A 16,426-nucleotide genomic window follows, 5' to 3' on the forward strand; every position below is an offset into this window, starting at 1 on the left:
GTTGTTGTGTGTGTGTGTGTGTGTGTGTGTGTGTGTGTGTGTGTGTGTGTGTGTGTGTGTGTGTGTGTGTGTAATTTATATATATAATATATATATATAAATTATCACACTGTAGTTATACTAGGAAAAAAAATGTGCCTCTAGCAAAATTATTTAGTTGAGATATTTTTAATTTTGCAAAAGCAAATTTATATAAACAAAGTTTACAACAAAAAAATGAGTTGCTTTTGAAAAATAATTTCTATGCTTCGTAAATAACAAAAATATTTGTTCATACCAATTAAATAATTTAGTTCGCATAAAATTTACAATTTTGTTCACATACATTTTAATTAAAAATTTTTGTTCGGTATATTTTGATCAAATTTTTTGTTGTTACAGCAAAATTTATTCATAGAATATAGTTCATATAACAAAACATTTTTTTCTAATGGTATACTTCCTTAAAAAGTAAAGCTTATCCTATAACATAAATCTCTATTTCTGGCGTCTTATGCATTTTTTTATATCAAATTTTCAATTACTGCACATCAAAACGTATTGGCAGACGTTCAAGGAAAAAGCTTGCGGAAATTCGCTCCGGTTTTATTAAGCCGCAATATATCAATTTGGAATACCTTTAGCACGGTGTGCTATTCCGCAAATATAATAGTTAAGTCAAGCTAAATCTGATTAACGGACGTCGCGTCGAGGATAGACGCGCCTTTTGGAAAACGGCCAGCCGGTTACCGGTACGGAATTTCGCGACCCTATGTGACGCTTGATTCACACACAAATATATGAAACATCATTCTGTTGGCTGCTGTCCCAACTATAAGTGGAGGCGCGGATCGTTATTCTCGCAGAATTATCAGTATTCCTGCTTAATTATCGGATATTATTTGAGAATATCTATGTACATATATAAAACAATCTGGATTCCATTTTGAGATCACGCGATTCCTAACAGGATTCTTATGTTAGATTATAACATAAGAGACGATAATTATGTAAACGCGGTAATTATGCTGAATCAATGCGTGAATTAATGAGACATCATATATCAAAACGAGATCAAGGTAAAGATTTACGTCATTAGAAAAACATATGTTAGGATTTTGATAGTTTGATCATATACAAGTGAAGATTTGTCATTTGTGTAAAAAATTTGATTGTGACAATTATAATCGAATGCCATCGCATCATCTCTAAAATACTTTTAAATATAACCGTAGTGTTTGTTACTATATTGATTCTCTGTAATGTAAAATATGTATGAATAGACTTTGTCTACATGAATTAGTTTTATTTAAAAATAAAATGAATCTATTTTGCGATTATTAATTTTTTAGCGGAATTTATATTTAATCAAATTTTTTTTGAGCTTATGGCTATTGGTTTCGAATTGATAACTGTGTGACGAATTAATGAACAAATTTTAAATGTTTATTTCGAAGTATTGGACATATTTATTCGAACAGATAAAACAGTAACGAAATATTAATTAATTTAAATAGGAAAAATATAATATTTTTAATGAAAAATTTATTAATATTCTTCGACGACCATAAGGTTTTATTTTTTGAATTTGTTTTAGATGTATTGCCTAATCTACTGCACTGAAAAAAAAATTATTAAATTTTAATATTTACTTCTTTGAACAGTACTATTGTAAGTAAACATTTATTTACAGTAAATAAATATTTACTCAATAAAAAAGATAATTAAATCATTTTGTTAAATTGCTAGTCAATTTAACTCGTGATATTACTGCGTAGTGTAGTAGAGTTAGCATTTTAAGAACCGAAAAATCATTTCGGCGCACGTTTCAGGGAACTACATACGTTGTAAATTCACACAAGAATCATACAAGCATTTAAGATCTAGCTAGACCGTTTAAAGTTTTGATTTTTATAGTTTGTGCTATTACACACACACACACACACACACACACACACACACACATACACACACACACACACACATACACACACACACACACACGCGCGCGCGGTTCTATAATATATTATATTGATAATTAAATCAAATTAATGATTTTTGTATCAAATAAATATATGTTTATAATCAATTTTCACTTATTAATAAATATTTATTTAGAATTATTAATAAATATTTTGCTTAAAACTATTCGAACAAATATTTATTAAAATTCAGTAATTTTTTCAGTGTGTGCTTAACGTTAACATGTGAAAATTATCAGTACACAAGATTTGAGTCGATTTCTTCGGAATTTTAAGGAAATTTTAATGAAAAATTTAAAGGAAGTAGTTGAAAATGAATCAAAATTTTATTGAAGCATATATGATTTAACGTGCAATTTTGAGAGAAAGTTAACGATAGTTTCTCCTTGAAAAGCAAGATTGGAAACTTTCAAGCTGTACATAATCACGAAGTTTGTAAGCTGTGTATTAGAAATTTATTATATGCTGTGCTGCTTGTTATTTAGAATGAAAACGATGAAAGTTTTGTGAAAACTTTGTTAACATTCATTAAATAATTTTCACTTGATATTACGTACTTGACACGTAATCTGTATTATGGCAGTTTCACATAATGCCAGTGGCATTATGTAGATCTTCTAAATCCTTGAATTTGTATCATTAATTTTTTTCATCGCAAAACATCAATTTGATGAAACGATGATCATATAGATATGATATGCATTTTTATAATTATTTATTATACATTAGTTTATAATTATTTTGCATTGATGTAGGCATTTGAATGATCGAAATTCAAATTTCGGTTCGCGACAGTATTGTCCGGATAATCAGATATTATTCAGCGAATATTGTGTTTCATATTCCGCTTGCTCGTCAGTTTGTCAGAATGGTCTGGCGTTATCTTAAAGCAACGATTATGTACTTTAATCTTGTCTGCATTTCAAAATTCATTTTTATACTTGCTTACGTAATCACAATATTTTGCTATCGGTTTCCTTTATTGTATTATCAGCTATTGATTTACTCAATTCAATTATACAGATCAATTATACAGATGGATTTTCTCATAAATATATGTAGATCAATTGCCATATTCAATATAATTTCATTACGTTATTACATCATTCGTTTCGTGCAGTCAATCCATCCGTGACAATTTATTATTTGATATTAAATTGTCGGGTATGTACTATATACTATGCAAAGTGAATATTCTGCAAAACAGAAAAGATATAATTTACATGGTAATTTATATGCAACGATAATTCTGTAGCATTCAAAATTATATATAACAAATATTTATATTGATATTTTTTTGTTCCTTGCTTTTTTTACACTTTCTTTAAATTTATACGATATTCTTGTATATAGCTTTAAAAGTTTTTGTAAGACGCGATAATATTGTCTGATGCACAATATTCTTTTCTCGTATTTTTTGTTGTAGCAACCGAATCGGCCATATTGGGCAGAGAAAATAACCATCGCGGTAACTATTTGCCGCTCTGACGCATATAAAAGAAATCGTTGAATGGTTCGCGCCGCGGTCGCATAAAGAAAATACGGTTTCCACGAAAAGAGAATGCTTTTCGCTGTATGCATTGACTGGGTTCGCGCTAACATTAAATGAGCATTTCTGCAATTTCAGTCATATATTACAAAAGCCTCCAGTAGGTATATTGAAACATCGAAAAAGACCAATGAAAGAAGTATTCAGTGATTAAATGATGCTACTCAGTGATTATAAAACTAATTAATATTTTATGTTATTAATTAAAAATTTGTTTCATCAATAACATGATATTGCTAATTGGCAGTGTTGTTAAAATAATATTACTATAAATGTTTAACATATACACATAACTATAAATATACAAAACTTATTGCGAAATCAATCTTGATACTAATATTGAAGCCATAAACAATATTGAAATTTGTAATTTTATTGAAAACAAAAGCATCCGGTTATTTATTCGTTTGATAGTTCATTTTTCATTTGTTTTTTGAAACAGTTTTTTGAAAAGCGACTTTCCGTCATATTTTTTTTTCAAGAAAAAAATTAGTTTCCAAGCAATAAAAAAGTTGATGATTACAAAATTTAACAGAAATATAAAATTTCAGATATGCTGTTTCATGTATTTCTTCTTCTATTCTATTTCTCCAAAAATCGAAAATATGAATTGTACCGCCGGAGATGAGTTCAATAAAAGAGAAGACAATCAATAAAAAGCCGGATGTGAATGCAGAATAATGCGACTGCTGCTCGAAGAAAAGTTTGTTGGATAATAATTTTTATATAAAATTCTGAAATTTCGTTTCTAAAGAAAAAGAAAAAAAAAGTAATGCCATCGTATTCAATATATCAGAATGATATATCAAAAATATGATGTTTTTTAGTCAAGTTTTATTGCTTATTGTATATATTTTAAGCAAACAAAGAGAAAAACGGAGAGAAAAACAAATATCACTGTCTCCTTTATATACTTTATATACTTTTCCTTTATGTTTTTATTTATGTTTTTTTTTTTTCGAATTTTACTGCATAAGGTTCTTCAAGTATTTTAAAGTTCATGGAAACTAAATTTCTTCTCTCGACAATTCAATAATAAAGAAAATATGACTAAAGAATTACGATTAAATTAAGATTAAATTACGAGTAAAAAATTCTTCACGAGAGAGATTCCTCATGAGAGGGAAACATGGATCTCGAGAGCACGAGGTGCTCATTCTTCAAAGCATCTTACACACATACAGCTGATACTAAAATTCCAAATTTTAAGTTTGCAGTTGGACATGATTGCATAGTTATCCGTTCACAATTTATCGGAATTTATTGTCGCTCGTGTCTGACCCGCGCAAGATGAAAAGTCGTTCGCTGCCCAGGAATTCGTGGAACGTCGTTCTCATATATTTTTACGCTCGTCAGTTCTTTCGATGACTCCATTCGTAACACATATAGGAACTTGGTGGCTTCCATGTTTACCAATCGACGTTTAAAAAGAATTATGAACATTTTTAGGTATACAGCATGACTGTCCTTTGCCAATAGCACTGTTGAGAGTTTACTCGGACAATTTATTTGCGTAGATCGAGCTTGTTTATTTTCGATTTACAACTTCAACCTTATAAAAGCATTCTTACGTATATTATATTCTAACGTAAACGTCTAACGTAAACCGATGACATACGGCAGATATATGAAATTTAATTTTGTTCCTAAATCATTTTCCTCATGATATTATCCCTCAGATGTGATGTTGCGCGATTATATGCTTTTCTTAGAAAAGATAGCGAAAGGAAACGCGTATATCATGTATATTTTCGAAAATCCTGTCTCCTTTCTGAAGTAGAATGAGTTATGACAATGTTGTGCATACACGTGTGTACGATGAAAATGGAATTCTACTATAATCTACGAACCTTCCCCGTGCAACAGATATTACAGTGATAACGTACTTCTTGATAAAACGTATTTTTGCATATTTGAAATGTATTATATTCCGTTTTTGCTATTCTCACATCAAAGAACCGACATAAGCTTCACTTTACCGCAATATTTTATTATCGCGTGAAGAAATAAAGAGAATGTTTTTCTTCTCTTTGATCACTGAATATTTTTTCTCATAGTCAGCGAAATATAATTAAATCACTACAATGGAAATTTATTTCTCTTTTCACTACGAAAGAAGGATTTATACTTATGTTTATTTTCATTTCCGGAAACCATATCGAAGAAAATAAAAATATTAATAAAACGGAAACGATTTTAAATAATTTTCAATGTTAATTTACGAAATAAGTAAATTTATTTTATGGAACATTATTAATTTTCTGTCGGTATGTAGAATTTTGCTCTTTCCGTCAACAACCTGAATTTTTGAGCTTTAGTGCAGATTTTTATATTGTACTAGATATATTGTACTAGATAAAAATCTGAAAAAAATTCTTGCACACTTGTGAAAGCTCTAATGAGTTTTTACTATATTTATAGAAGTCGTTGTTTTTTTGTTTAGTTTTCATAAATTTAAATTTACCAGAATTGACAATTAAAATACCGATTGTCACTTCGAAGTACAACTTAGGATAATTAAGTATCAACATATATAGCTCAGACCGAAAAAGAATTTTTATTTTACTTGTATAATTATGCATTCATATATCAACTAAGCATTTAACTCTGTTTAAATTTATTTAAATTGCTATTTTAAATGACATAAAAAAACGGCACTTTTTATTTATTAACGTTTGATCGTGATTATAGATTTTGGTATTCAGTAATTATAAAATATATAAAATTGTTTTTTAAATAAATTAGTGCGGACATAACAGAGAAAACCATCGGCATTTCCTGTAACTTATGACCTTTTTGATATTCATAGAGAATAACTTGATTATTATATGTGTATATAATTATAAATTTGCCTACATAATTTTATACGAAATAATTTCTATTAATAATATATAATAAATATATTTTATACCTTTTAACGTATAGAGTTTTAAATTTATAATTCTCATCCCTATAAATTCGTGTGATATTTATCACAAAGTTTCATCAGGTCTTCAATTATAAAAATTTTTTTAATATACAGCTGTGTAAATAAATTATTTTTTTAATTTTGCATGATAATATAATTAATCCACATATTGTGTGTTTCAATTTAATTAATTTAATTAACCACACATTGACGCACTTTCCTTGATATATTATTTATTCTCATCTTCTTTGATTAATTGTAAGTATCTTGTATTACTATATACCTTTGATTTATGTAATTAATTAGGATTACTCATAATTTTTTAGCGCATTCCGGAAATATGCATATTTCAACATAATCAGTATAATAATCAGTATAATAAAAAATTATTATTATTATAGCAGGTGGAATATATCTCGCTAATTATTATTGTTTGTATTAAGTAATGAACTTTTGCATAGGCAGTTGCGTGATGCTCGTGATGACGATTCGCGACGTTTAATTTTAGATCGAGATTCCCATCTGCAACGTTGCAACTAATATGATACCCAAGAACAGGAAATTATATTTAGAATATTTTATACCCAGAAATAATTTAAAACAAATTATTATAATTGCATCATAATTAATTTATTGATTTTTAATACGTACATATTTAGTATTGATGTATCGAATACCTTGATTAATCGTAAGAATGCAATATTAATAATACAGTAATAATATAGTAATAATATAGTAAAGTAAAGTATCGTAAATGTAAAGTATCGTAATATTATCTTTTATACAATTTTATTCAATTAGAACTTAAACAAATTGAGATATTATATCCAGAAGTATTGAAGTACGAGTTTATAATTATCTGATGACTATAATTATATTAAGTTAATTGCGTACACATTTATGTGCGATCTTTTGATGAACTGCCAGAATGCAATAATAATAAAGTTCTCTGCAATTATATCTTTATATAATAATTATCTCATATAAATAAATTGAAAGCAAATTTTGAGCTATAATATAATGTCAGAATGTTTACGTTATTATTATCTATTTTATTTTTTAGTAGTACAATTTATTTACTATTCTTGACGTCGAACAAGTAACGTTGATTAGTAATTATTTAATGGCAATGTTTACATAATTTTCAAGAATCTCGTTGCAAAAATTCGCGATAATTTGACTGGAAGGTAAAACGGATAACTGCCAAAATTATTCAGTTTCTATTTGATATCGTTCTCGAAGGAATAACGTAATTTTCTCTCGCGGGAGAGATAGAAGAAAAGCAGGGAATGAATAATGATTGCTGATTATCATACCATCGCGAGTTCTCCTCGCGTATGTACGTTATACACAATTTTCAGAAATATATATTTCCTTTACTGGGGCACGATGTACGCAGGGAACATCGTTACGGAAACGAGAAGGAAATACACGAACTAAATCTGGAGCGATATCGTTCTTGGCTCCTTTTCCAAGTAATGATCGATTGCGACACATGTAGTTTTTTGAAGAGTGCTTTTCAGCGAAAAGTAAAATTAATCGTAACGGTAAATAGTGCAGACTTGAGTATTTTGAAGTCTCCAACTTACACAGTTTTTATCGATTATCCAAAAAAACATATAAAAATCAACAACTTTATTTTGATTCTTAACGTCAAAAAACAGTCAAATTTTATAACCGAAAATCATTTTGACTTTCATAATATCAAAATAAAGTCACTTTTTCTTGACTGGGTGTAATCCGTGGGTTTGAGAGATTGATAAACGATATAATCTGTCGAGTTTATACATCTACGTATACTCTGGATTGAGGGAGGTACATGTAACATTATCGTAGATATTTGTCTAATGTTGTACCGAGAGATATTATTAATAATATGTCTACACGCAGGAGGATGTGGGCTTAAAATCTGTCTAATGCAAAATCCTCTATAATCCTCTATATCTTGCATATTATGCATGCATGTTTATGCGCACAATATCGTCATTAATAGTATAATAAAATAAGTAATCGCGATCGCTTTATGTCACCCCGATAATACCTGGAATTTACTAAAAAATGAAAAATGACCTATTAACCTGCACACGCTATCGATTGTTGGGGATTTAAAAAAATAGGTTATTCGAAATAATATTACGTATGTAACCGTTAGATATGTGAAACTAAAAATCGAAAACACGTCGCTTAATCATGAAGCAAACGGCGAGCAAGAGGAAAGTCCAGATATATATACGTATTCCAGTGATATACGCTCTCGTGGGAATGAGAAGGGATAAAATTCAACATATGAGATAAGTCGACATGGCATATGATGTTCGTAGTGAAATCCAATTTGACTAAAACTGTATATTTGTTTGAAATTGCGTCAGTGCAATTTCAAACAAATAAATAAGGAGCTATTCTATGTCAATAAAATTGAAAATACGTAGTGTTTCTGTAATAGAAATCAGGACAAGCCGCTGCTATTAACAGTCAAATTCGATAATACTGATGTTGTCATATAAGTTTATTACTACTATTACTATAGTGACTGTAAAAATAGAATGTTAAACATATATAGCTGTGTTTGTTTAAATGAGTATGGTTAGAATTAATTAGAATAATATTTTTCAATAAGTCTCGTGTAAATGTATACCACCAGCGCTAAATAATGAGGCAAATATAAAGGATAACTTCAAATACGTAAATTTTTGCAATTCACTTGTAACTCTTAATTGTTGTAACTTATGTATATGGTGGATTTCGGCAACTAATCAAAAATCGCGACTTCATTGTTCTATCTCTTATTATAGGAATACTAAAAGCACGAAGAATTATAGGAATATCGTGGCCTCTTTGACGATCAACATTGAAGTTTCAACGTAATCCTTTGTCACTCGCTGATTGGATGTTTGTTTCGCATATACTACTAAGATGATTTGGAATCCGTTTACGATCGAGCTTGCGAATGCGTGCGACAAGTCCCGCAATTGTCTCTCAACAAATAGAGATATATTTCTGCGTATTGACGCGCAATTCGTTTTTCGCAATTTTGTTTTTATTTATATAGAACACCGAAAAGTACAGTTTATTTGAGTGAATGTCATGGCGCAATTTTACGGAAAGCGACATATTATTTTTGTCGTAAAAGAAATGCGAGTTTATTAAATTAAAGTGAAATCGTGCACTCGCAGAGCGCGTTTTAATTTTTCTTTTTTTTTCTTTGTCCTCGATTTGACGATTTTTGCATATCCCTGGACGAAATGCGCATCAATGAATGCATGTGTCTGTTGTATATATTTAGTGTATACGTATGAGCGTGAAAACATAATCACTTTAGCGTTGTTACGCTTGCATGCAACTTACTGCAAAGCGAAGTAGACGCTGACTTTTGAAATAATTCGTAGAATTAAAATCCGACAGCAATAAAACCCTTCTGATACGAGTGGAACAGTGAAACGTCAATGATAACTGTGTCTTTTCTTTCAATTGCAGCCATGGCGAGGACCTCATCGTTACACCCTTCGCACAGATTCTTGCTTCTCTACGCTCGGTCAGGAATAATTTCTTGTCGCTCACGAATGTACCGACGAACAAGTAAGTAAATTAATATTGTGGTACAAGTCTATACCAATAAAATAAACAACACAAAGATAATGTAAATAACGACAGAACGCAGATTTTATGTCTAATAATGTATTTATTTTTTCGGAATATTAATATTCTATTTATTAACTAGATAATCAATATACTGATATTAGTATACTGATATTAAAAACATTTCATATAAATGATGCTACATTTTTATAAACCTTATCAGAGGTTTTTTGTTGAAGAATTAATAGATTAATTTGTTACTTATTATTATTTTAAAAGATAAGTACAGACTACATATATAAACTAAATTGACTCATTCTGCCAATTTTATATGTGATTGAAAGAGATAAAAGTGCATTTGAATCGATATAGTTCCATATGTATATGTGTATCTATTGTGAGTGTGTCATGTAACCTGAGTGTATCACGTGAATGTATCACGTGAGAAGCATTACTTTAGTCATAAGAAAAATTGTAAAGTCTAAAACACAATTGAAAAGTACATAAGAAAATAGAATAACAAATTTCAACATAACAGAAACCATGTAGTTAAAATCTTTTTTATTATTCCTTATTTCTGTTATCGATGCTTTATAAATTGTGTCTCAAATTTTACATGAAAATCGTCTCACAATGATTTTCTTTTTGTTAAATTATATAGCATTTATTATTCATTATTCGTTATTTATTATTCATTATTCATTATTCAGTATTCATTATTTATTATAAATTATAATTTTGACTTGAGCAGTGACTGTCTGTATGATTCATATGTGTGTGAGTATAATTAATAAACAATGGCTACTCATGCACATGATTACTGACATGGCTATTCATTTTTAACTTCAAAGATGATGACAAAGTGAACAATCTAGTTACTTAGTGTTAATGTAGTACAGAAGTTTATGAATAAGAGACTAGCTTAAGTTTTAATTCACTTATCTCTTATTGTTTTTGCAGATCACGAAGAAGTAGTGGCCAACAGGGCAGTAGTACGCCTCAGCCACGGATTTTGGCGCCAGGAGGTAAAAAATAATATGATATTACAATTCGCTTTTTTTTTCTCCCATTATTCCCGAATGAATCTTTTTGTACATATTTGCATAAAATATTAGCATTTCATTTTTAATGTTTACACAGCGCTTTATTCTTCATTTAATTTGATTTAATACACTCAAGTACAACAATTAGTTCCTTTGTTTACATTAATATACAGAAAATTTCATTAGCTTTCTCTAAATGGAATTTAATGATCGTTATATTAGTAATCGAATAATTGTTTTTTGATAATTTCTATTTATTTTTCTCTTCATTATGTTATTAGAGCAGTATCGTGTGATCCTCTTATATATTTATTAAATATTAAACATCAATTCCCATTTTATATGACATCCCTCAGGGATTTTTTTATCTATATAAACCGAAACTTAGGCTCTTTAATTTTTTTTTAAATATTGAAACTTTGTTTTGTCTCTTCATTAATATTACGTATTAATACGAAATTGTAACTTTCTCTTAATTCTAGAAGATTATATCTACCCTTTTTTCTGACAAGAATTATATATTCCCTATTTCTAGATCACTTATTACAGCTATTCATTCTGATATGATTTATTAAATAAAATTATAAGACTTGTACAATCCCATCTACTTTCCCTTAAAAAATACATTCGTTATTACGATTGTTGAATGTATGTTTTATACTATCTCTTTGCGGAATTCTCATTTTCTTTTCACTTATAAATTATTCTTTATTGGAAATGCTGTTCATTTACTATAAAGCCCTAAAATATCTCTCACATCACATATATTTTATCACATCAAGTATTTTTATTTGAAGCTTTGAAGATAAATCAAAAATTTCGTCGCGCTTCTTTAATCTCAATAAAATTCGGATTTATCTTTTCAGTAGATAAATTTTTTCAACGCTAACTAATTGCTTGTTAGGATGAGAAAGAAAGAAAGTGAAAGGGAACATTCGATAATACTAAATTTATTTCTTCGGATTTTTCAGAGGAGCCCTTCATGAAGCTGGCTGTAGAAACGATAGAGGAACTAGACTGGTGCTTAGACCAGTTGGAAACTATTCAGACTCATCGATCCGTGTCGGACATGGCATCCCTGAAGGTACGACCTTATCCGTTTATATTTTTCCTTTTCTATATTCTTTCGCAACATGTTCTCTCAACGTTTGATTTCTAGTATATCTCGCAAATCTCAAAGAGGTTATGTCTTGCGTTATAGCCATCCATGTATAGAATATCTCGCGAGGAATCCATCTTTAGAAATACGTTATTCAAATGACTTTAAGCAAAAAAAATCAGACTGCAATTCTCGAAAAGATTGCAATATTCTTTAAATAAATTCTTTTGTATTCTTAAATAAATTTTTCTCCAAAAGACATTGAAAAGAAAAAACTATATCTATACATTTAAGCCAAAAATTGAAAGAAATTCTCTTGTTTGGAATTATTTAAAATATTTAGGACATAATCCTAAATATATTTCCAGACGATACGCATGTTTAAAAGACATTTTTATGATGTCTCTTAGATATCTTAAACGTTTATATCTAAAAGATATTTTTATGACGTTTTACAACATTTTTTTTAAACATGTATTGTCTGAGATTTTTCCGCAGAATATATAATTAAAATTTTTTACATATTTTTCAATTAATTTAATAGGTATATATAGTTATTTCTAAATTTAATTATTGTATATTTCATTTTAATGTAAAAAGAAATTTGCGTCATGAGTGCATTATGTTTTTTTTATTTTATGTATAATGATAATTAATAACGTAAAGAGAGAAAAGTTCTTGTGTTTGCGATAGTATTACTTAGCTATGCAAAGAAATGTTGACACTTATAAATAAATTCACCATTATATGCACTATCGATCTGATTTCTAGTCTTCGTTTGATTTTACGAAAGAGATAAAATATAATTTTGTTCTACAATATTTGCGCACTAACGCAAAATTTATTATACAAAATTATTTAATTATATAAGCAATTTTATATACTAATTACACAGTGGCTAAGACAGAATCTAAACTACCTTCACTTAGATCATAAATTCTTGTACAGGGAAAAATTGAAATTTAAATATTATATTTATTTCCTGATGGATAATAGACACTTATCATATGCAATAAAAACAATCATTTCTTAATAATTTTGCTCGACATTCTAACTGTGCAATTTCCGCATTGATCGTTAATTGTTTGCATTCCGGTCGAAGAATTTCCAATTTCCACAAACGCATTGGTACAATCGGCGCGAAAACAAGATCATTTGAGTGCGAACGCGACCAATTTATTTCCCCCTTGAGCTACAAGTGACAGCAAAGAGAATTCAGCGATTTTATATATTTTAGCAACTATACTGTATAATTGTACAACATGGAACATGTGAGAGAAAATGGAAATCTAACTGTGAAAATTGGCAAGAGGAGAATTATTTTCTTTCAAGCTTGCGTTTTATTGAAACGGCTTTCAAGGCCACGAAAAATTTCCCGATAAAATGAAATTTTGCACGAAACTTTTCTCATTTATCTCATACAGACTGGAAGTCGTCCTTGTGAATATTCTTCTATGTATTCAGAATATTTATTGCATCGAGGTATTTTGCATTGATGTATTTTAGTTGAATCTTATTTCTTTACGTCACATGTAAGAAGTCAGCGATGAAAGTGTAAAGAATATTGATCTTAGCTATTGTGTAAACATTCTTTCCAAAAGGATCTTTTTGAGACTCCTTATCAAACAGTTTTAGCTTTCTAACCAAGATCCAACGCGTAATTAAACTTCCTTGACGATAATTAAGTGGTAAGTAAAAAGGTGGGCTGTTAAAATTTAAAACAAATATGACGTATAATTTTTCTTGGTTTACTATGGTAAAAATAGTTTTTGTCTTTTCAGTCATGCAATTTTGCTTTTTTTTCACCAATATTGAACGATATTTTTGAACGTTGTTTTTATATTTTTATATTTTGATTGACTCGGAAACGCCACATGTAGTTCCGCATATGTAGATGTTCAATTAACTCGAATTCTTTTTAGAGTTTATTAGAAAATTAAAACGGAAATAAGATCTTAATAGGGTAAATAACTAAGTATTTATACCTGTTGGTTATAAAATTTATCGTCAATGTCTAAGATGATTCATTTGCAAAAAGATTTCAGTATTCTTACTATCTCTTTAAAGTGAATATAATATCGACTTAGTGTAACATTAAAGGGTAATTGAAAGAGTTGATAACGAAAACTCTATTTTTCCGTAGTCGTCATTATTGTCAGTGATGGAGAAGTTATCAAAAATTTTCCGTCTTTGAGTTTTTTCGTGATTCTTTAATCGCTCTAATTTAGTCATGAAATTAGTGAATTTTCTGTTGTTCTTTGTAATTCCCATATTTATGATAAAGTATAAATAATTATAAATAACGAGGCTCTTTGTAGGCTCTTTAAACTCATTAGAAACTATTTATGTATTTATAAGCATTAGAATTAAAAAACAAGCGAAAAATATTAACAATAAATATCATCTTTAATGATATAATGTGCGAAAAATAATGGCGTAATTTTTTTTACGTATTTGTGGAAAATAATTGTTTTTTTTTCATTTCTATTATTTATATCCCTGTTATCAAAAGTTCTTTAGTGTTGTTTTTTTATCAAGTAACTTATTAAAATTGCTCGTATAAGAACAATTATTAAAAAATTATTATTAAAAAAAATTTTTGAATGTAATTGTAAACTTGTTTTTTACATGGAAATATAAAATGTAACAAAATACACTACAATATTTCTTTTTTCAGTTTCGCTCATTATTGTTGACCTTTCTTTTCATAAACCAAATATCTCATATTTATTCTTGCATCTTATGAATTATTCATTTGCATAAACTCAAATTGTGGCGACCTGCGTACCATTTTCAGTTGTAATATAATTCTGTTACGTTCGTAATCCAAAACTAACATGCATAACTTTTTGACATTCAACTCTATATTTTCTTCTCGTTAATAAAGAAACGTCATCTACTTGTTTTAAGTATGTATGACTCACGTAAGAATCCTGATATTCCTTGTTTGCCGATATGACGTTTACATAAATATGCTCTGAAAGCAAGATGACATGTATATTAGTTTAGCGCAAAGGAAAATTTAAACGCAAATAAATTAAAGCAATCTCCTTATGAGATGGAGAAAGCTTGTATAATTTCTTATTCAGAATTGAAGTTAAGTAATCCTTAAAAAGATAAATGTTAAAAAATTAAAATACTAAAAAAATAAACATATTTTACATTAATTGCCAATTGTTTGTCATTATTATAACGGAAGAAAACAATATTAAGTGTACGCGCTGTATCAAGCTAAAGTTTTGATAGAAATTCTGACATGCTATTAACATATAATAACGAAAAGAACAATTTTTAAAAATTGTTTATTTTTACGAAGTTCTTTTTTTTTGGTTCCTGATGTGCGACGTTGAATTGCTTTTATAACTGAAAATTATGTCAATTCATCCTGTTGCTGCTTTTAATTCTTGTTGAAAAATTGAATTAAGGCGAAAAATTGAATTAAATTGAATTATTGCTTCATTTGTTGAACTATAATAGCTTTAACTTTATAATTTTATTATTTTATTCATGTTTTTACGCGGAAAGATTATGTTATGTCTAGTAAATCGCAAGAATGACTATTGAAAAAGTAAACATTTTGAATAATTAGTTTTAACAAAATGTCACATATATATATGTGAAATTGAAAAGTGAAAGCTTCATTTCTCGAAAATACAATTCTTGATACGTTTAACTTATTTACAGCAACATTTTCATTAACCTTGTTAATTCTAATTTAAGCAAGTATTTCAAACAATGATATCGCGTTTGTATTATGTCTTCGTGACTAATTTTGACCTCTTATCGGGCAATGATTTTTTTAAACAAATAGTATAACAATAATTTCCATAATAATTTCCATAATGTATTTCAATTTTTTTTTAATATTCGATGATTTTAATGAGATTTATGTGTAGTTCGTTTTTATCAAATATTGCTTAATCACGTTTCCACGATTTTCACATAAGATTTAAAAAAAATATATATATTGGAGTTGAAAATGCTGTTACATTTGAAGAAAAATAAGTTTTGATGGAAATTTAAGATTGTAAATTAAATTAGAAATAATAATGATTATTCAATACAAAATTATAGATACTAAATAGTTGTATAATAAATAAATATATAATAAATAATACTATGATATGAAGGAATAATTAATCTTTTTTAATAAAATACATATATTTTTGTACTTCTAATGTTATTTATTTGTAATAGTTTCAGTTTCATAAATTTTTCTAATAATATAAAAAATTATTTATAGTATAAAAAATTAATCTTTTTTCAAATTGACGAATTCATTTTTGAGCT

The 16,426-nt window shown here is 28.2% G+C and overlaps 1 protein-coding gene across 1 annotated transcript in view; it reads left to right on the forward strand.

The window, feature by feature from the left end:
- LOC105623599 (cAMP-specific 3',5'-cyclic phosphodiesterase-like) overlaps nt 1-12,121 on the forward strand; it is a gene marked incomplete at its 3' end in the record, with an annotated part of 95,477 nt that extends 83,356 nt beyond the window's left edge. Inside the window, exons 5-7 of the mRNA XM_012204987.1 lie at nt 9,893-9,994; nt 10,955-11,019; nt 12,009-12,121. Coding sequence (XP_012060377.1) covers nt 9,893-9,994; nt 10,955-11,019; nt 12,009-12,121 — 280 coding nt within the window. The remainder of the gene's footprint in view (nt 1-9,892; nt 9,995-10,954; nt 11,020-12,008) is intronic.
- Nucleotides 12,122-16,426: the final 4,305 nt, after the last annotated feature.

Source organism: Atta cephalotes (genome assembly GCF_000143395.1).
Source record: "Atta cephalotes unplaced genomic scaffold scaffold00059, whole genome shotgun sequence".
Taxonomy (NCBI): Eukaryota; Metazoa; Arthropoda; class Insecta; order Hymenoptera; family Formicidae; genus Atta; species Atta cephalotes.